This window comes from Balaenoptera acutorostrata, chromosome 9 (genome assembly GCF_949987535.1).
Source record: "Balaenoptera acutorostrata chromosome 9, mBalAcu1.1, whole genome shotgun sequence".
Lineage (NCBI taxonomy): Eukaryota > Metazoa > Chordata > Mammalia > Artiodactyla > Balaenopteridae > Balaenoptera > Balaenoptera acutorostrata.
Genome location: NC_080072.1, coordinates 68,097,372 through 68,123,436, shown reverse-complemented (window position 1 = coordinate 68,123,436; position 26,065 = coordinate 68,097,372). Strand labels below are relative to the sequence as shown.

At 37.0% G+C, this 26,065-nt stretch overlaps 1 protein-coding gene across 1 annotated transcript in view; it reads right to left on the bottom strand.

Annotated features, from left to right (window-relative positions):
* Positions 1-845: 845 nt before the first annotated feature.
* TYR (tyrosinase) overlaps positions 846-26,065 on the bottom strand; it is a 107,597-nt gene continuing 82,377 nt past the window's right edge. The window contains exons 4-5 of the mRNA XM_007168475.2: positions 10,421-10,602; positions 846-1,072 (exon numbers count right to left, since the gene is read on the bottom strand). Of these exons, the coding sequence (XP_007168537.2) occupies positions 846-1,072; positions 10,421-10,602 (409 nt within the window). The remainder of the gene's footprint in view (positions 1,073-10,420; positions 10,603-26,065) is intronic.

Here is a 26,065-nt window from a genome sequence, read left to right as displayed (position 1 = left end):
TTATCTAGACATTCTAATTTAAGGTCTTAATAGCCAGGAAAAATAGAAATAAGTTATTTTACTAGAACTGCAGACAGGCTGATATTCACATAATTGTTCTCTACCATGAAATGTTTTATAGCATTTTAAACATTCTCTAATAAAGTTCTTCTTAGAAGATAAAAAAAGGCTCTATAATAAGATTATTATCATCTTCATCAACATAATTAATGAGCACATCTTGAGACAGGTACTTAGCCAGATTCTCTTCAGGCGAAGGGCCCTTGATTTCAGTGGCCTTAAAATGTACAGTCAGAACTATGGCAGGAAAGAGTTGAAGATTGTTTTCTATTTGAAGTCCATAACATATTTTGGAGCAGGAATGTAAAACATAAGGGAAACATGCTTTCTTAGGAAAATTAAAATGTATTTCTCGAGCTCAAAGGAGTCAATTAGTGTAAATTTGTTACTATTTTATTAAAATCAAAGAAAGGGGATAATAAAAGAAACATGTCATTAAACAATCCAGAGGAAAATAATCACAATTGTTCTCATATTTTATAAGAGCACTTTCATCCAGATATGACTAGCAGACCAGCACCTCCATTACCAAATGGCATCCTTTCCTTGGAAATATGGGCTTGAGGAAAACTATTAAGGGAATGATCAAAATACAGCAAAGCAAGCACAGGTGGCTTCTACCTGAGTTGGAGGAGGGGTATATTTTGTATTAAGATAACAATTCTAATAATGATCTTCATGGACACATGCCAAGGATTTCTGCTGGGACAACACCTAGGGACTTTGACACCATTTAATTTAGAGTGAGGTCAGGTTTTTTGGCCCAACTCTATTGCTTAAGCCTTTTATAACTGGCTTTGATACAACAAGCTGTGGTGGTCCTCCTTGTCCATAAGGAGTGGTTGCTTTTCTTCAGGAAGCTGCTTTCTCTTTCGATGACACAACAGGCTAGTGAGTCCTCCCAGCACGGCAGTGAGGACAGACCCTACCACGGCTGCCCCAATGAGCCATGGCCAGATCTGACTTGCTTGTTCTAAGTAGGGTTTAATGTAATCTTGAGAACTGTCTGGTCCTGAAATAGAAAGACATCCCAATGTTTTTACTATCATCATCATCATCATCATCATCATCCTTGCATAGTACTTTGGAGTCAGACGCTTGGGTTTGAAGGCCAGCTCTGCTACTTACTAGCTATAAGATCTTGGGAAAGTTACACCTAATACTCCTAAGCTTCAGGTTCTTCATCAGGAAAATAGGAAAACAATACCACCTTGTTGGGATGTTTTAAACTTCATAGATATTATCTGATCTGTAAATGGTACAGTGCCTGCACCCAAGTCAGCTACTGTAACTCTTTTAGTTATTTATTCTGTTATTTGACTCCATATTTCTAAATAATAAGCAAATATTACTACTTATTAATTCGTCAAGTTTATCTCTGGAGTTCCTCAGGTATAAACAATGATTTGGGCTCTCTTACAGTTTCCCTTTTCTTTCCTCCATATTTTCAGCATAATAATACCATGATCTGGGGTCAAATCCACATCTCGGATTTTCATTATTTTTAGTATTTAAATATTATTCACAATTGAACCAAATATTATTCTATGATTACATTTCCTTTCTTACATTATTTTCCACTTGGAATTAATAATTTATTATATCTATTTGCTTGATTTTAAAGTTCCTATCACTATTTACAAGACACTCTAAGATATTCTATATCCATTTTGTGATACAAAGGAAAGAAGAGAGTGCATCTTGGGCTTACCTAGTAGCAAATTATGGCTATGTGACTTAAGTCTTGAGCAAAAGTAATACATGTAACTTTGGGGCAGTTCTCTTAAAAAGAAAAGGTATGCCTTTTCCTTTTCCCTTTTCCCCTTTCATCTAAGGCAGATAGTATGTTGGTGAGCCACCATAGATCATGTGATCAAGGGTAAACCCTAGGTCTTATAGAACTACAAGAAACAAGCAGCTCTGGTCCCTGAAATTATGGAGCTTGTATTTGACAACATACCAAGACTGCCATTTGAGCAATAAATAAACTAACTTATTTAGGCCATGGATATTTGAGCCTATATCTGCTCCCCATCCCTATCTTCCCCCTGTTGCTGATGTGGGAACTACAACATTTTTTTATGACTTATTTTCTAGGCTACTGTTGATTAGTTCATAGTGAACCACTGACTCAAGTTGGGCCAGTCAGAATCATTACTCAGAATTCACTGTGCTGGAATTGAGAGTCAGATGACTCAGGAGCTGATAACAGTCTTAGAGCTAGAGAGGGGGTAGGGAGGGGGGAAAGAGAGAGAGGGGGAGAATGAATCTTTAGCTAGCTTAGTTTCCTGGTTCCTGCTGTTCCTCAGTCTCAGCTGCATTTTTGTCTTTCTTACATTTCAAATGTTCATTCCTTCCTTGGATTTTGTAAACCAATAAATTATCTTTTTATCTAATCTTGTTTCCTTGGAGTTTCTGCCTTTTGCACTTCAAAAAGTCCTAATTATTTTTAAAGGTTAGTTAGATTCCTACAACAATAAAAGATAGAGTAAGTACCTTAGTATATTCTGAAATTACAGTTATATGTAAGCTTCATATATCATAAAAATTAGATCAACAATATAAAAAGAAAATTAATATTTATTTAATAAAATATCTTGGAAAGAATGGGTAGCAACATGAAGTGAAATGTAAAGTGGGAGCTTCACTGATCACCATAAACTCAAGCACTCAAAACAGTTAAAGCAGGAGAATTTGTCAAAAATTAATTTTATATTAAATTCCAATCTTCATTCAAAGAAGGTAACAGTGGCGCTTCCTTGGCTTAAGTGGGGCTACAGAGCTCAAACCCCATTTCTCCTGTTACTTTCTCCTTTTTTGTCCTTAGTACTGTCCTTTTGCCAGCTGTCACTAAGATACCTCTAAAATTCTTAGAATCCATTAAGCATAATTTGAAACAATAGAGCAGATTTGTGTTTCTCTTCATCAAGAGGGGACAATAAGTTGCAAAGAACTAACATTATAAAATAAATTATAATAAAAAAGATTTATAACTTTGGATTAATATTAATTTAAATCTAAGAAATGAAAACTAACAAAGCTAAAATAAAGAAATTAAAAATGTGAAAAGTATTTTCATCAAACATAAAGGTTACCATTCTAACACATTTAAAAGTTATATTGAAAATGAAATTACAAATGCTTAGTTTGCATTGCTATTAGTCACTTCAATATATAGTGCATTTTACATGCCTGACAAAATGCAGATTACATAGAGGTTACATAATAAGTATGATTTCTTTATTGCTTAAGGCTCAGCTCAAATTCTTTCACAATTTTAAAACACTGTTTCTTTGTCTGTCCTTCTGTTCTCCAGCTTCTCTTATTATTTCTCTACTTCAGTTCATTTCAAGTGGTCTTAATTTTACTGTCACCAATGGACTGTCTTCTTTGAAACACGCTGTATTTCTCAATGGCTTCAACCTAAAATTTAGACTTGTCTTCCTCAGTTATTTGCTTTTGAGCCTCAATAGTGTATCTTTAAATTATTTCTTAATATCAAAAGTTTTCTATTTTTTTACCTACTTAAAATTCCATTTTTCTTGTTACCCATTCTCTTCAGAATAATCATATACTCTTTTCTTTTTCTGGTGCTCTGTCATTTCCAAAGCACATTCATATGCCCATTTATCCACACAACAAACACATGAGGTAGTTAGGAATCATTACCCTAATTTAACCAATTCAAAATCTGTAACTTAGAAAGTTTGCCTGTAATATTTAAACTCTACAATGTATGTATAACCTTTGGAATGATGTCTTTCACATAAAAAAGTAATTTATAACTGTTATCGATTCTTCTTACTCCATAGTAATGCCATCAATATTTCAACGGAACCAGCTTCCAGTAAGAGTTTTTCTCTCTCACTCCTGCTTTGATCACTGATTCTGCTCAGCTCTCTCTTCTGGATTCCCAGACTCTTTCTTTCATTGCTCCTTTGCGACACTTGGCACAATTGTCTACGTGTTGTAATTATTTATATGTATGTCTTACTTTTCAGGCTTCATCATGAACCCTTGAGAGCAAGTAGTATGTCTTATTTATCTTTCATTCTTCTATTCATTCATTTATTCATTCATACAGCAATGTTTACTGAGACACAATCAATGTCAGGTGGTGGTCCAGGAACTGCATGTGAAAGGCTGAGTAAGCAGAGCCCCTGGCCTGAAGGAAATAATAACTGGAAGAGGAGACTGACAAGTAAACAAATGATTTTAAGAGCAATGCTGTTCCAATGCAAGTATATAAAAGATACAATGGGATCATGGGGAAAAGACCTCCTATAACTGCCTGGGGAGTCAGAGGAGGCATCCCAGGAGACTATCCCACTGAGTAGAAGAATAAATTAGGACTTGAGTGTGGGATGCTGATGGCAAGCCATCCCAGGCAGAAGGAACAGTATGCACCTGTGTATACACATAGGGAAGCACTAGTGAACAAGTCCTCATCAAACCCCATGTGCAGAATGAGACCCTCCAGTTACTGTGAACATGCCTCCTCCTCTCATTTTTAAAATCAAATGTCCAGGTCTTTTGGAATATATTGGAAGAAGGAAGCTCTTAACAAAGTAACACCAGGCAGAAAGCAGGATTACATTTGCCAACAGCATCAAGGACTCAACCCTTCATTGCCAAAGGTTTTTGGTCTCACCTTTCAATCAGTTATGCACGCAAAAAAATCACCTGCTACTCACTTTTGAAAAACATCACTAAGTTCAATTATAAGAGAAAATGTTTGACTAAAGCAAGAAGACATCAGCTGCCTTTTACGGAAAATAATTAAGTAATTATAAACGTGAGTGCCTAAATGATGAATAATTAACTGCCTGAACTAAATTATATCAAGAAATTTTAAAGAATTTTTTAGTAAGTTTAAAGTTTAGCTTACTCTATTCTGGCATTGTGTCTCAGTATTATTGTGTCTCAGTAAACATTGCTGTATGAATGAATAAATGAATGAATAGAAGAATGAAAGATAAATTTTAAACTCCTTGAAAGTACAACAGAGGGAGAAATCGAATAATTCATAAAATAGAAAATAAGTAATTGCTGTTGCTTATTTTAAAGCAAAACTTCTCTAAAATTAGTGGCGTAAGCTCACAGCTATATGAAAAGGACTCTAAATAGATAAAACATTTTGAATCAATTTTATTTTTAAAAATTTAACTATAAATAAATAATAAATACCTTTAATTCCCTAATGTGACTCTTTGAGCCTACTTTCCCTTTTCTCCTCCAGTGGTTTCTGTTGCCTTTTCAGTAAAAAGTACCCATTTAGGACACTAGGGAAGGGACAATGAGGTGGAACATATGTGTACAAGGCAAGTATAAAGAGAACCCTCTCTTCTGTGGAGTCATGGAGAAAGGATTCATTTGGGATTCTATATTTGCCACTTACGAGCTTTGTGACTTAGAATTTGTCACTTTATCTTTCTGTTCTCAATCTACTTACCTATAAAACAGAATAAAATCACTGCTACGCAAGATTATAAAGACTGGCAAAGATAACAATTTATAGTCTGATGTCTCTCACATTAGTATCTGCAGGCAGAATCTTTTCTGAGGCTCAAGGCTACCCAGCTGCCTCAGAGATATATTTACCCTGATGTTCCATTCACCCCCTTTCACTGTGTAACAGATATCACCATGAGATTCACTCCATGTCTGGCCCTGCTCCTATTGTTTCTATCTCAATGAATTCAATCACCATTCATCATTTGCACAGGCCAGAAAGCTTAAGGGCAACTCTAATATCTACTTCTTTCTCACCTATTATATGTAATCATTTTCCAAGTTCTATAAATTTTGTTTTCAAAATAATATCAAATTTTTTTGTCCTTTCTGCCTTGCCTCTTACCACCACTGCAATTCCAACTTCCTTCGCCTCTCCCCTGGATACTCGTAACAGCATTTTCACTGGCCTCCCCAAATGTGCTTTGCAACTGACTCAAAACTTGCATCTTTTCGGATTTTATATGAATATAAGCATCAGTATATATTCTATGATGTCTGGTTTCTTTGGCTCAACATTATGTCTTTAACATAGAGGACAGACTTGTGGTTGCCAAGGGGGATGTGGGGGAGGTGGGGGAGGGATGGATTGGGAGTTTGGGATAAGCAGACACAAACTATTATATATAGAATGGATAAACAAAAAGGTCCTGCTGTATAGCACAGGGAACTCTATTCAATATCCTGTGATAAACCATAATGAAAAAGAATATGAAAAAGAATGTACATATATGTATAACTGAATCACTTTGCTGTACAGCAGAAATTAACACAGCATTGTAAATCAACTATACTTCAATAAAATAAAATCGAAAAAAAAGAACTTCCTACAAGCTGCAGCAACCATAATCTTATGAAAACTCAAATTTGATCCTTATTTGTTTAAAATTCATTAATGGCTCTGTTATCCTAGCAATATGGCCAAAATTCATAATCAAGACCTCCATTTCAACTAATTAATTCTTCCTGTTACTGATATTCTCTGAAATGTCACTTCATTGACCCCTAGAGATATGCACATCTCTAAACAAACGAGTCATTAGGTAAGTAGTGGTTTAAGGTCTTTCTCTTTCATTAGGATGTAAGCACTGTGAAGAAGGAGACTACATTGTTTACCACTGTATCCATAGTATCTAAAAGAATGCCTTGAACAGGTAGTTACTAAACATATGTATGCAGAAAGAATAAATAAACCAATAAAATCACCTAGAAAATATCTAGTGCAATAGAAGACTTGAAATACGTTAAAAATATCTAAAAATGCAAATCAAAACTACAGTGAGGTATCACCTCACACCAGTCAGAATGGCCATCATCAAAAAATCTACAAACAATAAATGCTGGAGAGAGTGTGGAGAAAAGGGAACCCTCTTGCACTGTTGGTGGGAATGTAAATTGATACAGCCACTATGGAGAACAGTATGGAGGTTCCTTAAAAAACTAAAAATAGAACTACCATATGACCCAGCAATCCCACTACTGGGTATATACCCTGAGAAAAGCATAATTCAAAAAGAATCATGTACCACAATGTTCATTGCAACACTATTTACAATAGCCAGGAAATGGAAGCAACCTAGGTGTCCATTGATGGATGAATGGATAAAGAAGATGTGGCACATGTATACAGTGGAATATTACTCAGCCATAAAAAGAAATGAAATTGAGTTATTTGTAGTGAGGTGGATGGACCTAGAGACTGCCATACAGAGTTAAGTAAGTCAGAAAGAGAAAAATAAATACTGTATGCTAACACATATATATGGAATCTTAAAAAAAAAAAAAGGTTCTGAAGAACCGAGGGCAGGACAAGAATAAAGATGCAGATGTAGAGAATGGGCTTGAGGACACAGGGAGGGGGAAGGGTAGGCTGTGATGAAGTGAGAGAGTGGCATGGACTTATATATACTACCAAATGTAAAATAGCTAGCTGGTGGGAAGCAGCCGCATAGCACAGGGAGATCAGCTCGGTGCTTTGTGACCACCCAGAGGGGTGGGATAAGGAGGGTGGGAGGGAGACGCAAGAGGGAGGGGATATGGTGATATATGTATATGTATAGCTGATTCACTTTGTTATAAAGCAGAAACTAACACACCATTGTAAAGCAATTATACTCCAATAAAGATGTTAAAAAAATTTTTTTTAAATTTAAAAATGACCTGAGTATTAAGAGGTGTGACATTTTTCTAGCAAGCTTTACTTATATGTATTGGTTAAGAGACACCACCCTTCATGCTAAATATCACTTGCATTCAAGTTAATTCATTGGTTTAGCCCCATACCAGATACCATTTGGAGAAGACTGGAGAAGCTTGCAAGGTATCAGTTCTGATTTTGTAGGGCTCACAGCCAAGGTGGAGGGGGGAAAGATTCATATGTAGAAAAATTACCATGTAACTCTAATAAAGGAGTGATTAAACATGACTACGTATATGTACACAATGATTTCATATCTGAGAGTGTGACAAATGGATATGGATCAGAATTTAGCCAGAGAGAATAGTGTAATAAAAGCATGAGCCCGTGAAAGAGTCTGTTATGTTCTGAAAATGGAAATTATAAAATCCTGGTGGTGAATCTCTGAAAAACCATTACCAATATTCTCCTTCCTTTATGAGCCGTGGGTGTTTTTAGAAGGAGAGAAAAACACGTTACTTGAGACTGCCCCTATTTTTGACTCACTGGGAGCCCCTCCCCTTACCATACCTCCACCCTCTGCAAAATCCTCTGTTCTTAGTGATCTCCAGGTTTTCAAAGAACTCATCTCCTCTACCAACCATTTTAGTATTCCTTCCACTGGCTATGGTCTTCAGATAAAGCAAAACAGGTATCGAACCCAAATCTGTCCAACTAATGGTTCCCCAAAGGGCAGGAAAAGGTTGATAAAATACAGTTTCTCCTGTTGGCCTTAAAATGTGGTTCTGCTATGCCACATACTAGCTAGATGGCCCAGGACAAGTTATTTATATTCTTTAAGCCTCTGTTTTCTCATCTATGATCAGGAAAAAGAAATAATAGTGCCTACTTCACAGGGTAATTATGAAAATTAAAGGAAATAATGCACACAGCATACCCAGAAGAGTTCCTGGCACATGAAAAGATCCATAATATATTAGCTATTATGAAATAACTCAATTTATCTCTTCAGTGTAATTTTTCATTGCTCATACTACTCAAATAGGAGAATTTAGCATCTCAGAAATACATAGTACACTTTACACCTCTATCTTTGTTATTCTATTAGTTTAGAATATTCCCTCCCCTTTTCTATCTGCCACCTGCCTGCTCATCCTTCAAGGCTTTGTCTTGTCTTTTGAGGTTGAACTACTCTGAAGTCATTGCTTTCTCCTCTGTGCTCTTATAAGATTTGGTTTATGACTCCATTATTGCACTTAACACAGCCTGATGTTTCACACTTTTTTGCACAACTGTCTGACATCCATACTGAATTTAACGCTCCTTGCGGTCTGGAGGTATGTCATTCATTTATGTGTCACTAAAGTCTAACAAGAGGTAGGAAATTGGTAAATGTCATTCATGTGTTCATTTTATTTTACTAATCTGTTTATGTTTCCATGAATTATCAGTGAATATAATGAAACATCAGTGCTTGTCGAATACCTCGTATCCACAAGCTCTGTGTTGTTTAACCATTTTTTTAGCTGTTGACCATCTTGTGTTGCAGTGGAGAGGACCCTGTAGTGTTGAAATCTGGCTCTTCCACATACTGGTGTTTGCTATTGGGAAAGTCATTTAAATTATTTTAGCATCAGTGTCCTTACATCATTCTAGGGGTAATAATACTTCCCCTAATATATGGTTGATTAACAATGCATGTATGGTATGTAGCAGGCTCACAGGTAGGGAGAGACATTACTACCTGTTCCGTATTTATCAAAAAGATACTGACATACTACTACTAAGGAAGATTACTTAAAGCCTAGATCTAGTTACAATCCTAGACTTAGTCATAGTCAGAGCAAGTATTATTATAATAGCTATTATCATTATTATTATTAACTGTGTTTAACATCAAAATGTTCACAGATTTTCTTGGTAACCCTAGCAGGAAGTTCCCAAAGATGATTTCAAAACTGCTAGATGGGGGCTTCCCTGGTGGCGCAGTGGTTGAGAATCTGCCTGCTAATGCAGGGAACACGGGTTCGAGCCCTGGTCTGGGAAGATCCCACATGCCGCGGAGCAACTAGGCCCATGAGCCACAACTACTGAGCCTGCGTGTCTGGAGCCTGTGCTCTGCAACAAGAGAGGCTGTGATAGTGAGAGGCCCGCGCACCGCGATGAAGAGTGGCCCCCGCTTGCCACAATTAGAGAAAGCCCTCGCACAGAAACGAAGACCCAACACAGCCAAAAATAAATTAATAAATAAATTAATTTTAAAAAACTGCTAGATGTTTAACTTGTGCTGACTGCCCTAGGCTCTTAATGCATTTAATTATCAAATATCTCTTTGAGGTATTCTATTCTCAATATTTTAGGTTAAGAAACTGAGATTCAGGGAACTGAAGTCAAATTTCCCAAGGTCACACAAAAGTCAGTTTATAGTGTCACGTCTCACACCCATTTTTTTTTTCTGATTTTAATTTTAGTGCTCTTCCCATGGTTGCCATATGCAAAATGCTCTATATTAAGCAGAAAGGACAGAAATTTAAAGATTCTTGCAACTTGGTCCATGTAATAATGAATCAGTGATGAGTAAAGGATCGTAATGCATTTTCCCAATTTAAATAATTTGGGGATAACATTGTAAAAACATAAGGTTTTGCACTCTCTCAAAAGAAATTGGTCACACCAGACTCAGCAATTCACCTGAAAGAAACTGAGCTTTACCTGAATCTTGTAGGTAGCTATAGTCGTAACCCAGATCTCTGGATGAAATAAAGAAATCACCATTTCTGTAGAGAGGTATAAAAGGAACCATGTAGGATTCCCGGTTGTGCCCAATGGGTGCATTGGCTTCTGGATAAACTTCTTGAAGAGGATGGTGCCTTCGAAGCCACTGTTCAAAAATACTGCAGAGGAAAGGATTATTCAAGGTCAGAAACATATGGTTAGTAAAAGAAATATTTGGAATTCTTAAAGTAAAATAACAAGGCATATCTTAAAACCTAAAGCCGTGGAAAGATGCCAAATATAGTTTTCACGCTTTGAAAATATTTTGTAAGTCACCAGTTCATGCTGTCAGGCCCTGATGAAACTCATTCATTTGAGAGAAATATTAGAGGATAACTTTGAAAGAGAAATTTCTTAGAAGATAAATGAAACTTACATGACAAGTTTAGACCCTTCAGAATGCTGCAGAGCAAGTGTAATTATTGGTTGAGTGACAATTGAGACATAGTTGTAAATTAAATATGTCTCTTATCTCAAAGAAAGTTCACCTAAAGAAAGAACATGCAAAACTAAATTGGAATCAGTACTAGAATCTGGCCATTTTTTGGTCATGGTAGGGGACTTTCAATTATTTCAACCTCCTTGTTATGTTTGGTGCAGTGTATGCTTAATGAATCTTGGTGGGAGAAAGAGCTCACCTTCCATGATAGAGGCTAAAAATACTTACTTGGAAACTTGTGGTTTCCAAACTTCCCTGGAAGCTAGAGTATGACCACATGATCAATACTCAGCCAATCAGACATACCCATCCAAGACTTTGAAACAGGAGACACTGACACAAAGAAGCAAGGACAATGGAAAACCAACATCCTGTTTTTAAGGGCAGCGAGGCCAGAGGTATTAGTAAAGGTGTCCAGGGGTACCCTGTGTTCTAGAGCAGCGGTCCCCAAACTTTTTGGTACCGGGGATCAGTTTCGTGAAAGACAATTTTTCCATGGATGGGATGGGGGGGGAGATGGTGGGGGGGATGGATGGTTCAAGCAGTAATGTGAGCCATGGGGAGCAATGCGGAGCTGCAGATGAAGCTTCGCTTGCTTGCCCGCCGCTCACCTCCTGCTGTGTGGCCCAGTTCCAACTGGGGGTTGGGGACCCCTGTTCTAGAGCATGGTTTTGGCAGATGATTGACTGCTGCCCTCCTCCCTTGTTCCCATCTGTTTCTCAACCTGCTTCTCCATGATCTCCTCACCTATCCAATATCCTTTCAGCAAATTTGTTTCCTGTTGAATCAGCCAGAGTGAGTTTCTGCTGCATGCATTTAAAAACTATAACTGGAACAAAAGCTAAAAAACTATGGGATCAAAAAGGTCTAGTAAGAATGGAAGCAAAACTAAGCTACAGCAGAATTTATAGTGGATCATTAAAGGTGTGATAAAGAGAATAGCTTTGTGTTATCAGACCATATAACATAGAGAGAAGAACACTATATTTGGAGTCAGAGAACTCCCCTTGAGTCCTAGATCTGTGGTTTAAGAGCTGTATAAGCTGTATAAGCTCATAAGCAAATCACTGAACCACTTGAAGACTTAGCCTTCTCATCCTTAAAATGAAAGTAATAATATCTGTCCTGTTTCCAAATTATCCAATGTGATAATTTTTATGAAAGTGCTAGATATATAAGCTACTGTTGTTTAGCTCTAGAATTTAAGTTCAGAGATAAAAGGTTAGTGCATGGTCAAGAGGATGGGTCTAAAAAAGAAAGTGATAATACTTCAAGCAAACAATTATTTTGAGAAACATTTTGAAGTACAATAAAGAAGAGAACAAGGAAGTCAGATGGCAGCAGTGGTGATCACTTTTTCTGTGATGAAAAGCAATTCTATTTGCTTAGAGAATCTGGACTTCAAATACTAGTTGTGGTCAAAGTTGTTTTTAATTGTGAATTAACTGAGAGATCAGCAAGCTGCTGATAAACACTGCAAATCTGGTCCATGAATACCAAATGGTCCCTAAATAGCTCAATTCTTAAATATGTTTCCTGAGTACTTACTATATGTTAAGTTTTGGAGAAATTTGAACCTGTGCAAAAACCTGAATTCTGTGGGTTGTGACAAAGGAAACTTGTAAAAGGTCTTAACCTGTTTAATTTTCCTTTTATTCATCTGCAAAATGGGAGTAGTATTTATGTCTTGAAGGTATTGTAAGGATTAATTAAGCAACCTAAATGTCCTTTGACAGATGAATAGATAAAGAAGATATTGTATGTATATACAGTGGAATATTATTTAGCCATAAAAAGAACAAAATAATGCCATTTGCAGCAACATGGATGGACCTAGAGATTATCATATTAAGTGAACTAAGTCAGACAACAAATATAATATGATATCACTTACATGTGGAATCTAAAACACAACACAAATGAACTTATTTATAAAACAGAAATAGACTCAGAAGACATAGAAAAAAACTCGTGGTTACCAAAGGGAAAGGGAGGGGAGGGATAAAATAGGAATTTGGGATTAACAGATATACACTACTATATATCAAAGAGATAAACAACAAGGACCTACTGTATAGCACAGGGGACTATATTCAATGTCTTGTAATAACCTATAATAGAAAAAAATCTGAAAAAGAATATGTATATATGTATGTATATACGTATATGTGTATAAGCAAATCACTTTACCCGGAAACATTGTAAATAAAAAAATTAAAAACTGATTAATTAAAATAACATAAGTAAGATATATGGTTAAGTGTTGGACAGATGGTAAACAGAAGCCATCCTCATCCCCATAGCATTTCTTCCTCTTTTTCCTTCTACTCATGATTCACGTTATACTGGAAGAACTCTACAACTGGTGAGAGACATGAGACATGCATAGAAATGCCAAAGCCATGTATATTTGAGCTGGTTCTTTAAAAATGGTTATTATTCTTTAAGCGGAAATGGGGAAGCAGAGGATTCAAGAAGATTGTTTTTTCTGTGTGTACCTCCATTTCTTCAACTGAAGAAATTAGGAACTGGCTTAAGTCTATTCAAGTCCTATAATTTCATGAATTATCCTTTTTATTTTAACATCTATAGTTTTCTTTTTTTCATGAAAGCATTACTTGTTCATTATATACAATTCAGAAAATATAAACAAGCAAAAAGGAGAAAAGAAAAAAATCATATGTACTTGCTCCATATTTTTGTTGCAGTTTTTAAAATATACAAGTATAACATTAAATACATATTTTAATAAAAGAATTTTATTATAGACAATATTTTATGAGACATTTTATTTGTACTAAACAATGTTTAAATGATATTTAAACATGTTTAAACAATGTTCACCAGTTTTCAAGAGGTAAACCTATTTTTTAATGAGAAGGAGACCCTCTGATAATTAATCTCTTCCCCATCCCTATTAAACTTTGACTGACTTAGAAACAGCCTAATATACAATGAGCTACTAGATAAGAGCTTGATGCAAACATTGTGCGTTTTGTTAATTGAGAAAAATTACCCCTATAGTTCAATTTATAAATAATCTTATTTCTGCCAAGAAGTAAAAATTCTTTACCTAGGTAGGACAAGGACATCAATTCTCAGCACCAAAAGATGTAATGGATGAAACCAATAATGTGCTTACCCACCTTACCAACCTTTTAAAATGAAGGTATTAATCTTGCTTAAATTCTTCATCAGTGCGTCTCATCTTCAGTTAATTTCATCAAACCATGTCTAGAATGGCTCACATCGGAATACTAATGTTTAACGTGGATAATCACACTGACATTTTGGGAAGAAAATTATCTTCTTACCAAAGATTCATTTAAACTGTATTTAGATGGTTTTCTAGAAGTCTGAGCAACAATGAAATGCACAACAGAGAATTTAGGAAAAGGTTAAGATGATCACAGATGGAAACAAGAAGGGATGTGTTTTATGTATGAAAGTAACATGGACGTCTGGTCACACCCATCCTTAAAACAAGACAAAGCTGGACAAGTAGAAAATCAACAACTTTTCTTGGACCCATGAGAGAACTGGGCAAACTGCTTCCCCCAAAACTGTAGAGATACTCTCTACAGTTTTGGGGGAAGCAGTTTGCCAGAGGACCTGCTACCAGAGGAACTCAACTGAAATTTGCTAACCAAGAGGAGAAACAGCTGGATCCATAAACTTAAACACTTTGATGAATGGCTGGAGGTTGAGTACGGACAACTTGTGATGTGAGAAACTCCTGGGAGCCATAGTCTTAGGGGGATATTCCCACACATTTGGGGGTTTTACCTCCAAGAACTCTGCCAGATTTTCACAATGAAGACCTGAGAAAGATCCTCTCCTGGCTCTGTAGGGGGAGGGAGAGAGTGACCATTGTGAAATATGCCCAGAGTCTTCTCCACACCAAAGCCCTTTAATCCAGAGGAAATAACTACCAGAGACTTATCCCGGTAGGAGGAAGGGAATTCCTCTCAGTCCAGTCCCTTTCAGCCTTCCTGTCTCACCTAAGGGGAAATAAAACATAGGCCATGGGTCAGGGCTTCAAGGAAATAGATTGGGAATGCTACAACTGGAAAAAGGAGTAGAGGACAGAGGGGGCAAAGAAACCAAAAAGCTATACCATTGGAGAAACACTCATGAAGGTCACAGCCCCAAGACACTGGCCAACTAAAAGACTGAAATTTAATCAGAATATTGTAGAACACTTTCTTCCCCTGTACTTTACCATGATACCAACAGAGCTCTAGTATAATTAGGTAGACACACTGAGTACATAAAACAGCAATACACAACTCCCTACTCCTTTTGTGTGGGCTGTGCATAGTAACTTTCCTCCAAAGAGCACAATATGGAAGGGTGGTAGAATCGTTTAGGAGTTTGAGAAACCTGAGAAATATGACAACTGCCAAGTGATCAAGGTTAACATCAACGATGGTAAGCCATGTTGATAGCATGTTCCCTTGATATCATGTGAAGAGAATAGTGCTTTGCCTCTCTCGTCTTCCTCCCCAAAACATGTAATTGCAGTCTGCAAGAGAAAAACATCAGACAAATTCGAATAGAGGGGCATTCTATTAAATACCTGAGCAGTACTCCTCAAAACTGTCAGGGTCATCAAAAACAAGGAAAGTCTGAAAAATTGCCACAGCCAAGAAGGAGGCTAAGGAGACATGATAGCTAAATGTAATATGACATCCTGGATGGGATCTTGAAACACAAAAAGATATTAGATAGCAACGAAGTAATCTTAAAGTATAGATTGTGGTTAATAATAATGTATCAATATTGTTTCATTAATTGTGACAAACCTTCCATACTGAAGTAAATTGTTAAGAATAGGGGAAACTGGATGTGGGGTATATGCAAACTCTGCAACATTTATGTAAATAAAAAATTACTCTTGAAGTTTCTTTTTAAAAACAGAACTAACAAAGAAGCCTAGTGTAGTTGGATATTAGGGAACTGATTTGATTTAGTACATTCACTGCTACAGTAAAAAATGCACAAATACTATAGAATTCTTTCTCATTCATTTATTCAATCATTTCATAAATAGTTAAATACACATATTATGAGCACCTATAATAAACTGGTTCTCTGCCAGGTATTGATGTATCTCTCTGTCCTTGTGGTACTTAGATCTATTGATGGAGATAGATACTAACCAGTAATTTCAGAAATGCATCTGTAATTACAGACTGGCAAATACTATAGAAGGAAGCAACATGGTAATGCAATTTAGTGAGGAGGCCTCATTGATTCTGCAGCCTTTGGGAAAGTCTTTGATGGTGTTGAAAGAGTATTTAGAGAAGTGGTACAAGAGTGTTTCTGAAAAAATAATAGAATTTGCAAGGGCCTTTGATGGGAGGTCAGATTCTCTCATCTGTCTCACTACTCCCATAGCTTCACTTATTATCTACAGGCTGATGGCTTCTCAACTTATAGTTACAGAGTAAATCCTGCTCTGAAATCTCGGTCCAAATACCCAGCTGCCTAAGTGGCATCCCCATTGAAATGCCTCAAAAGCATCTTCAAGCACAGCACACAGTATCTTGAAAAATCATGATATTAGCACCCCTTCTTCATGCTACACTTCTCCACTGATCTATGTCTTTGGAATAAAAATATCTGTCCAGCCAGAAAATGTAAAAAAATGACTGATGTATCTATGGAGAGAACAGTTTGAGATGAAGCTAGAGAGGAAATGGGGGCCAAATCAAGAAGGGCAGTTGAGAACATGTGAGAAATATTTTTAATTTTTCCTAAGAGCAATAGGAAGTCACTGTTTATATCTGTGATGGCAAGAGATAACATGAACAGATAACTTTTTAAAAGAGTACACACATTGCACTATGGAGAAGGGACTGAAGGACAGTCAGAATTGATGTGCAAGGAACAAGGGATGAAGAAATCAGCAAGAAAATTATATCCAGGTAAAAAGATGATGTGTGGCTATCCAAGTAGTACAGCTCAGTGGTGAGATGTCACAGAAGACTCCACATTTTCTGGTTGAAGTGAAATAATAATAATAATAATAACAGAAAAAAGGAAACAGTGAACAAAGTTGGTAAGGCGCTTAAGGTAGATGAGAACCCAGATCTTCTGGCTGATGTACCTGGGCTTCTTCCTCTGACACTGCAGTTGTCCCTGCCTGTGATTCTGTTTTCTCCTTCCTTATTCTCCCTGAGTGGGTCCTGAATACTTCTGTTACTCTCTGACTAAGCCTTGTATCTGAGGGTAGGGTTTGTCAACAGGGCTGGAAAGGTACAGAAAAACAGATGCTAGAATATCAATTAAACACTCCACTTACTTCAGAAATTATCTCACATCATCCTGTTTTCTTTCACTGTGGGAGGAACAAATCCAAACTGAGGCAGAGACATTGTTTTCAGAGCAGGCACAAGTACGTTGGAGACTATCAGTGCTACCAACTAGCTGAGAAACCACATCTTTTTTATCTTCCTTTTCTCTGTGCAGAGCACATAGTTGCAATATTTACATGATAATTGGTGCTACTCTTTTGAGTTAATAATCTAACCCAGGAGAATGTGTTCATAATAAAGCAATTTCTGTAACGCAACCTCTTGATATATCTTGCTTATTGATTTAAGCCTCAGCAAATCAAGGAGGTAACTATTTTATTGATTCCATTTTACAGAAGAGAATATTGAGTCAAAGAGCTGAAAGTTTGCCAATGCTCACTCAACTAGAATGCAGTAGAAAATCTGGCATTTCATGTCAGATTTCTGTGAGTTTTACCATTATACCCAGCTTGCAGAGCTAGGGCCAGAGCCCAGGTGTTCTATTCCAAGTTAAATACTCTTCCACTAATAAGCAAAACGTTAGCAATTAGTACTTAAAGCAGAAAGATGGACAAAGCATTAATGTTTTTCTCCAAGCATTTTAGAGTCATGCACATAAGTGGGAACTAGGCATCCTTTGTCATTTCACTTTACCTGAGAAATGAACATTTGATTATAAAATCTCTCAAGTGCAGAGAAGAGATAAATGCAGAGTTATGAAATATTAACATCGCTAGTCTAAAGACTTGTGATTTTTCTTTCTGGAACTGAAACCCTTTTTACTTCCCTCCAGAGGCCATGAGGACCCATAGACCAGCACAAGCTTAGTAGGTAACAAGTGGCAACAGAGAAGGGGACCAAAGAGAATGGCCTCTACGTGGGATTCTGGGTCTAGGCCTTGACCTAGGCATGAGGACCAGCTTAGAATTCCTCCTGAGGGAGGCCAGTGAGCACCCATGAAGTGACTCTGAAAGTGCTGAGTCTTATCTAGGCAGCTGACATTCACAGCAGGTGCGTGGGAGAGAGAGGAGCTGAGGGAAGAGGTACAGTACATGCTGTGAACATAGGACAGCCCTGCAGGATATGCAGACAAAAGGGCAAAATCCACCTTCAACCTGTTATAAGCAAAGGTTTAATAACGAGTCCTAATTTTCACCCTGGGATTTGAGGGCACAAAAAGAAGCCAGAAACATAAAACTTCTTCTCGAGAAACCTGGATAAATTTCTGGTATTGGTTTGTGAAGGGTGAGAGGATAATCCGTGTGAGCCTCAGTTTATTCATCTGCCAAATGTGGATAATAACAAACTTCAAAGTGCCATGAGATATAACTGAGATAAAGTGTACAATACACCCAGGACAGTGCCAACACACAGTAAGCACCCAACAGTGGTTAACTGTTGCTGTTATTCTTGCATACATCAGAAACCATCATTTCTGCAGTTTAATACCAGGAGCCCACTTTAATTCCCTTAGAGCAGAGGTTTTAGATTTCTGCTCCGTGGGAATTTTGGTGTACCACAAGCAGGATGGAGGTGTCTTAACAAATAAATATGTCAATGAATTTTATTTCTCATTTTTAAAGAAATTATATAAACAGAGAGTGAATAAATTGTAGAGGTTAGCTTCATAGATTCTGAAGCTAGATTGCTTGGATTCAAATTTTGGTTGTGATACTCAGTAGCTGTGCAAACTTGGGCAAACTACTTAACCATTTTGTGCTTCAGTTTCCTTATCAGTAACATGGCAATTATAATCTGGGTTGAATTATGTCCCCCCTCCAAAGTTCATATGTTGAAGTTCTCAGAAATTGGTTTTGTATTTGGAGATAGGGTCTTTAAAGAGTTAATTAAGTTAAAATGAGATCCTTGGGGTGGGTTCTAATCCAATATGACTGGTGCCCTTATAAGAAGAAGAAATTTGGACACAGGCACGTACAGAGGGAAGACCCTGTAAAGACGCAGGGAGAAGAGGGTCATGAAGAAATCATGGAGAGAGGCCTCAAAAGGCACCAACTCTGCCCACACCCACCTTGATCTTGAATTTCAAGCCTTCAGGATTGCAAGAAAATTTCTGTTGTTTAAGCCACCTAGTCTCTGGTACTATGTCATGGTAGCCCTAGAAGACTAATACATAATTGTACTTATCTGAAGGGATTCTTGTAAGTATTAAGTGAATTAATATATGTAAAACCATTTAGAATAATGTATAGAATAAAATACAGAATACTGTTATTAATATTGATATTAAAATGATACTTCCTTTGTTTTTGAGTTTTTCTTCCTTAGGATTTCCTTAAACTTTTATTCTCTACTACATTTTTTTTGCTTCTTCAAGGCTTAGGTCAAATGCTACCTCCATGAAAACACCAATCAGATTTACTGTTTCCCTCCTTTGATCATTACATTTGTCATGCTGTATTGCAATTATTTGATTATGTGTCATTCTCCAACAGTATATGGGGAACCTATTGAGAACAATGATGTTGTCTTATTGATCACTGCAAACCAAATGTCCATCACAGTGCCTACTCACTAACGAGAGGGCTAGATTCGGGTAGTTCAAAAATATGTAAAATTTATGAGAATTGTATAGTCTCCTTGGGAGAGAGCCCACATTTTTATTAAATTCTCAAAGGGAATGTGAATTAAATATTAAAGAATCATTTACTTAGCAGTTAGCTATTAGAACTGAGAGAAGGAGAAATCCAAGAGATGCTGATGATTTTGAGTTGGATATATCTATAGGTGGTGTTACTCTCTTACCCACACCAGTTAGCACAGTGTCTGGCATATATTAATAATAAGCATTTTGCCAGGAGTTGGAAATACAAAATTGTATGAAGACTTGTCCCAGTCCTCAAGAGAGTTGCGGTCTGGTCAATCACACAGCACAGTATAGTGTGAGTGCCATGGGAGAAGCAGAGGCATTAATGACTTGCATCTTGGTAGAACCGAGAAAGAGGGAGAGAGGAGATAGCATCTGATTAGGTAGGGGATGGGCAGTGTATCACTCAGAGTTCTTCAGGAAAACAGAACCAACAGGATGTGTGTGTGGTGTGTGTGTGTGTGTGTGTGTGTGTGTGTGTGTGCGAGTGATTGTGTTTACAGATTAAGGGAGAGAAAGAAAAAAAAACAGACAGAAAGAGAAAGACACAGAGAGAAACAGAGAAAGAGACAGAGAGAGGCTCAAACATTTGTGGCAACTTGGCAAGTCAAAAATCTGCAGGGTAGGTAGATAAGCAGGCTGGAAACCCAGGTAAGAGTTGCAGCTAAAGTCCAAAGGCAATCTGCTGGCAAAATTCCTTCTTACTTGGGGAGGTCAGTTTTTTCCTATTGAAGCCTTCAATGTATTGAATGAGGCCTACTCACATTATGGAGAATAATCTACTTTACTCAAAATCTACCAATTTAAATGTTAATATCATCTAAAAAATACCTTCATGGAAACATCTAGAATAATGTTTGATCAAATGGCTGGGTACAATGACCTAGTCAAGTCGACACATTAAAATTAACCATCACAGGTGGTATCAGGTAAGGCCCTTCACCTTAAGTGACACTTGAACCTAAGTTTTGAAAAAACGAGTAGCAGAAGTATGGGCAAAGTGATAGAAGGGAAAGAACAGGAATGTTCTAGGAAGCATGAAGAAACAGGGGTATGCTCTGGGGGTCTTGCAAGTGGTTCAGAAGGGCTGGAAGGAAGAATATATGTGGCTACATGTGGCTGAACCCATATACTGTTGGAGAATGACACATAATCAAATAATTGCAATACAGCATGACAAATGTAATGATCAAAGGAGGGAAACAGTAAATCTGATTGGTGTTTTCATGGAGGTAGCATTTGACCTAAGCCTTGAAGAAGCAAAAAAAATGTAGTAGAGAATAAAAGTTTAAGGAAATCCTAAGGAAGAAAAACTCAAAAACAAAGGAAGTATCATTTTAATATCAATATTAATAACAGTATTCTGTATTTTATTCTATACATTATTCTAAATGGTTTTACATATATTAATTCACTTAATACTTACAAGAATCCCTTTAGATAAGTACAATTATGTACTAGTCTTCTAGGGCTACCATGACATAGTACCAGAGACTAGGTGGCTTAAACAACAGAAATTTTCTTGCAATCCTGAAGGCTTGAAATTCAAGATCAAGGTGGGTGTGGGCAGAGTTGGTGCCTTTTGAGGCCTCTCTCCATGATTTCTTCATGACCCTCTTCTTCCTGTCTTTACAGGGTCTTCCCTCTGTACCTGCCTGTGTCCAAATTTCTTCTTCTTATAAGGGTACCAGTCATATTGGATTAGAACCCACCCCAAGGATCTCATCTTAACTTAACTTTTTAAAGACCCTATCTCCGAATACAAAACCAATTTCTGAGAACTTCAACATAAGAATTTTAGGGGGGACATAATTCAACCCATATTATAATTGTCAACAACAGCCAATTTGGGGTCTCAAAGGAAGTAGCCAGGTAATAGTTATATGACCTACTTGTGTCGAGACCACTGGAAAATCTTGGAGACTTTCTCTGGGTTTGAAATAACAGTGTCCCAGTAATTCCTTTTCTTCATGTTCCTGGCTAATGATAGAACTCATTTAAAGAAGATTTGGAAATTTTTACTGAAAAACAACACTTTTAAAAGAAATGGATACTTTAAGAGCATGAATTGTCAGGAATGAATAGCTGCAAATGAAAAGCCAGTTATACAGCTAAGTAATTCAACTTCGATTGACTATAATTCCAAATATATACTTTACAACTTCTTAGCTTAGTTGAGGAAAGGGCAAACAGGTCTTTGGGGAACGGGTAAGGGAGCAAAAACCAGATTGAAACTACTTAAGCTAGTGATGAAACTTGAAAGAACTTAGTGTACAAAACCAAAATATCAATGATAATGAACCGAAAAGAACCAATGAACTAGAAGTCTAAGAAAGAAAGGCAGTTTCAGAAGTTATTTTTTCTTTTCCCATACTTACGGGTATCATTAAGTGGCCAGGCACCCTACTAGGAACTATTTTGAGAGAGGATTAAAAGCAAGCTATAGTGCTTCCCATGCAATCATAAGGTGCACCCAGGATTGAGAGCCACTACATTAGGCAGAAATTGACTCAAATCAAATGAGCCAGGCTGCACTCACAGACCACAGCTAGTCAGAGTGAATTTGTGAAAAGGTATCTTAAAGGGCCAGCCCTCCCAGATGAGGTTCAGTGTATCTGGGAGGCAGCCTATTCATTTGGTTCTCAGTAGATGTTACTGACTGACCTTCAGATTCTCAGTGTTCTTACCTGTGAAGTGATGATAAGAGGGTTTACCTCGTTCCCTTCACTATGTTACCCATTTAATGATTGCATTAAATATTCCATCTTGAACCCACTACATGTCAAGCTCCAAGGATGGATAAGAATGGTTCCTACCCTCATGGATCTCACTCCATGTCATGATAAAGAGATACATGCAATTTCAATGCAAGGTAAACAACGCTCTTGGGGGCTTGTGTTTAAAACCTATGGGATTACAGCAGAAGCAGTTAACTGTTGGAGTCAAGGAAATCTTCACAGCAGGGCTGGTCTTTAAACTGGATAAGTAGATTATGAGGAAGGCACTGCACTCAAAGCACAGACCCACAGGGAGCCTAGGCACTGATACAACTGACAAATGAAAGTGGCTTGGTGTGTAGAAATGGAATGTAGATTAGTGAAGGATCAATAGGAAGTGAGACCAGAAAGGTGAGAAGGGTCAGATTGTGAAAGATCATCTCTCCACCGAGGAGATGGAGGGTAGTGGGGATGAGGAGGTAGTTTGAACTTGATCCTCAGAGTTAATTTGCCATCTAAGTACATTACATAAGGAGTGACCATGATTGGATTTCAATTGTAGAAATACAATTATAGTGGATATGTATATTAAAATAAATAATAATAAATCAACATCTATTACTTCCATCTGTTGGAGATCACAGTGTATCAACATCTATTACTTCCATCTGTTGGAGATCACAGTGTATCAACATCTATTACTTCCATCTGTTGGAGATCACAGTGTATCAGTGGACCAATAGTGAAACATATGCAGACAGTTATTACTTTTCTCCAGATAGCTATGCTGCCTCTCTTCCATTCAAAATTTCTCTTCCTTTAGTTCAGAATTTTCCATCACTTCCTACTATTCATCATTAGAGTGATGCTTCTGAGGTTCATAAAACGATGAAAAACAGCTAATCAATTCAGTAACGATTCCCATTTATTAGGTAGCTATGTATCTGGTACTAGGCTGGGGATTTTGACATATATCATCATATTATTTCTCCACCAGTACTGCATGAAAGGTATTAGTAATAGTAGCAGTAGTGAGAGTTAGCTTATATAACACTCACTATATGTCAGGTACCATTCTTAGTACTCCTATATAGGAACTCATTTAATCCCCAGAATAATTCTATGAGGAATGTTCTGTTGTTATCCCTATTTCACAGATGAGAAAACTGAAGCACAAAATGGTTATGATACTTGCCCAAGTTTACACAGCTAATAAGTGGCAGGATTCAAAACCAGGCAGTCTAATCTCAGTACCTGCTCTTAGCCTTAGCAAAGTATGGCCTCATGATGGTATTCACATTAAAACACACAAAAAACAAGCAACCAAAATGCAGGAATTTAAATAACTTTCTACAGTTCATGTAGTTAATAAATGTAGCAGCAGGAATCAGACTCAGATTTGCTGCACTCAGTGCTTTGCATAAGTGCTTCCAATTGTGTGTTTTGCAAACAAACACACACACACACACACAGAGGAAACCTGTGTGACTTGCACATTTTCCAATTTAGTCAGGAAAAGAAAAAGAATGTTGGAAAAGAGCTTTTGAGTGGAAAAACCTGTGGCATTATGTATTAGAAATGAAAGCTCAATCTGTTCACTGCTATATTCATAAAACCTAGAATAGCACCTGTATACAGTTGGTACTCAATAAAGAGTTGATAAGTAACTATCCCAGAAGGGTTCTAGAATCTGTCCCCTGGGGACAAGGAGACTATATATTATACATATTCAGTGAATAGTTATTGAGTATCTCTCAGTGCAGGCAAGTACAGGCAATATATATGGTAAAATTGGAGATAAAAGTTTGCAAAAGGCAGAGCCCTTCCTATAAGCAATGTTTAGGGAGGATTTATACCACTTATATATATTTTTTGTATCTTTACTTTAGCCAAGGCACTAAGACCTGTATCTGACGTGGAAAGGTGTTTTTAGGTACTTTAAAGTAAAAGTCATCATTCATGGTAATAACAGTAAGTTCAAGGTGGGCATAATTAGTATAAATACAACTTCACTGACCCAACAGTCCTATCAGGAGCACCAGACAATACTCTGTGGTTTCCAACATCCTCTGTAAATTATGCTTTTAATACCATATCTTTTTGCTGTAAGCATCACCTTTCAATATGATGTTAGCAGCTTTACTGCTTTCCCCCAACCATGATAGGATTCCCCTGATTCTTACGATTACAGTGGAAAGTCCTTCATACTTCTATTACCTGTACAGACGGAGAACTCCTTTATTTGGAATGATAACTCTTTCGACAAAAGGATATTACTACCATTTTGGCAGATTGCCCTTCAGACACAGCTTCTACATGTTCAGCCTCTCAAGGTATTGGTATTGGTTTGATGGGAACTCAGAGAAGTTATGGAATTATTCCTTCACCTAACAGCCTACATCACAACCTAGAGATACCTGCATTCACAGTTACACAAAGGCTATAATTCCATTAATCAACTTTATTTCCCTTGCTGGCTCTAAGAGTCCCTGTTAATAGAAATCACTAAGAACTTCATTCTTCATCTTGGATCACTAATAGGACATTTGTCAATTTATCAATACCCATACCTGGCCTGCATATCTCCTGGTCTCCATCTCTTCTCCAGAACATATGATGAGAAAAATGAATAGGTTACTTTGGTACATATGGATTAAAAAAACGAGTAGTGAGGACAGTGAACAGATGGGAACAAAATAGCAAAAACCTATGGATGTCAGCCTAAGGTGTGTGCATTTATTCCATACGTAATGAGAGTCTCTGTTGCCATTTGAGAAGGTGAATGACAGGAAAAAAACCTTGTGCATAGAAGGATTTATATGAAAGTGTTGTACTTTTTTTAGTTGGAGAAATTAGAGGATTTTTGGTTGGAGAGTTTGGAGGCGAAGGACTAACACATACTTATGGGTAGTTAAGTACCTAGAGCCTCTACTAAAAAGGTAAGAAAAATCAAAGGTAATGTCTGTAAGTGAAATAAGAGAGCAAAGAAGGTCACAAATGTTTGAACACCAGGGATGCCATCTGGCAGAAAGAAAATTCAGTATGAGCTTAAATGCTTCTTTTCAATGAACAGCAAATATTCCATGCATGCCTAAGAATATTTATGATGTACAATTATAGAAACACATGGAACACAAATACATAAATAATTTATGAAGTAATAATACTAATATCATTAGAAATTTAGATGAGAAAAATATATAATGTGTTCAAGTCTAGCCTAATGAACAAAGAAGATAATGTAAAACATCCTTCAGAAAGCAAATTCATCTGGAGCTGACAACCTGACATCTTAATCACAGCAAATGATTCTGACTGTTGGAAGGAAAGAGCCCAGGAAAAGATAGTTCAAGGACTGAAAAAGAGATTACTTTCTGTGTTACTTTCTCTAAAATAGTAGTTATATACCCACCTACTCACTTTTTTTTCTGTAGCTCAAATCTTCATCTATGAGTATTTCCAAATCTCTGTCCTTTTCTACTCCTCTAATCTTCTATTCCATTTGAGAAAAATTGACAAATG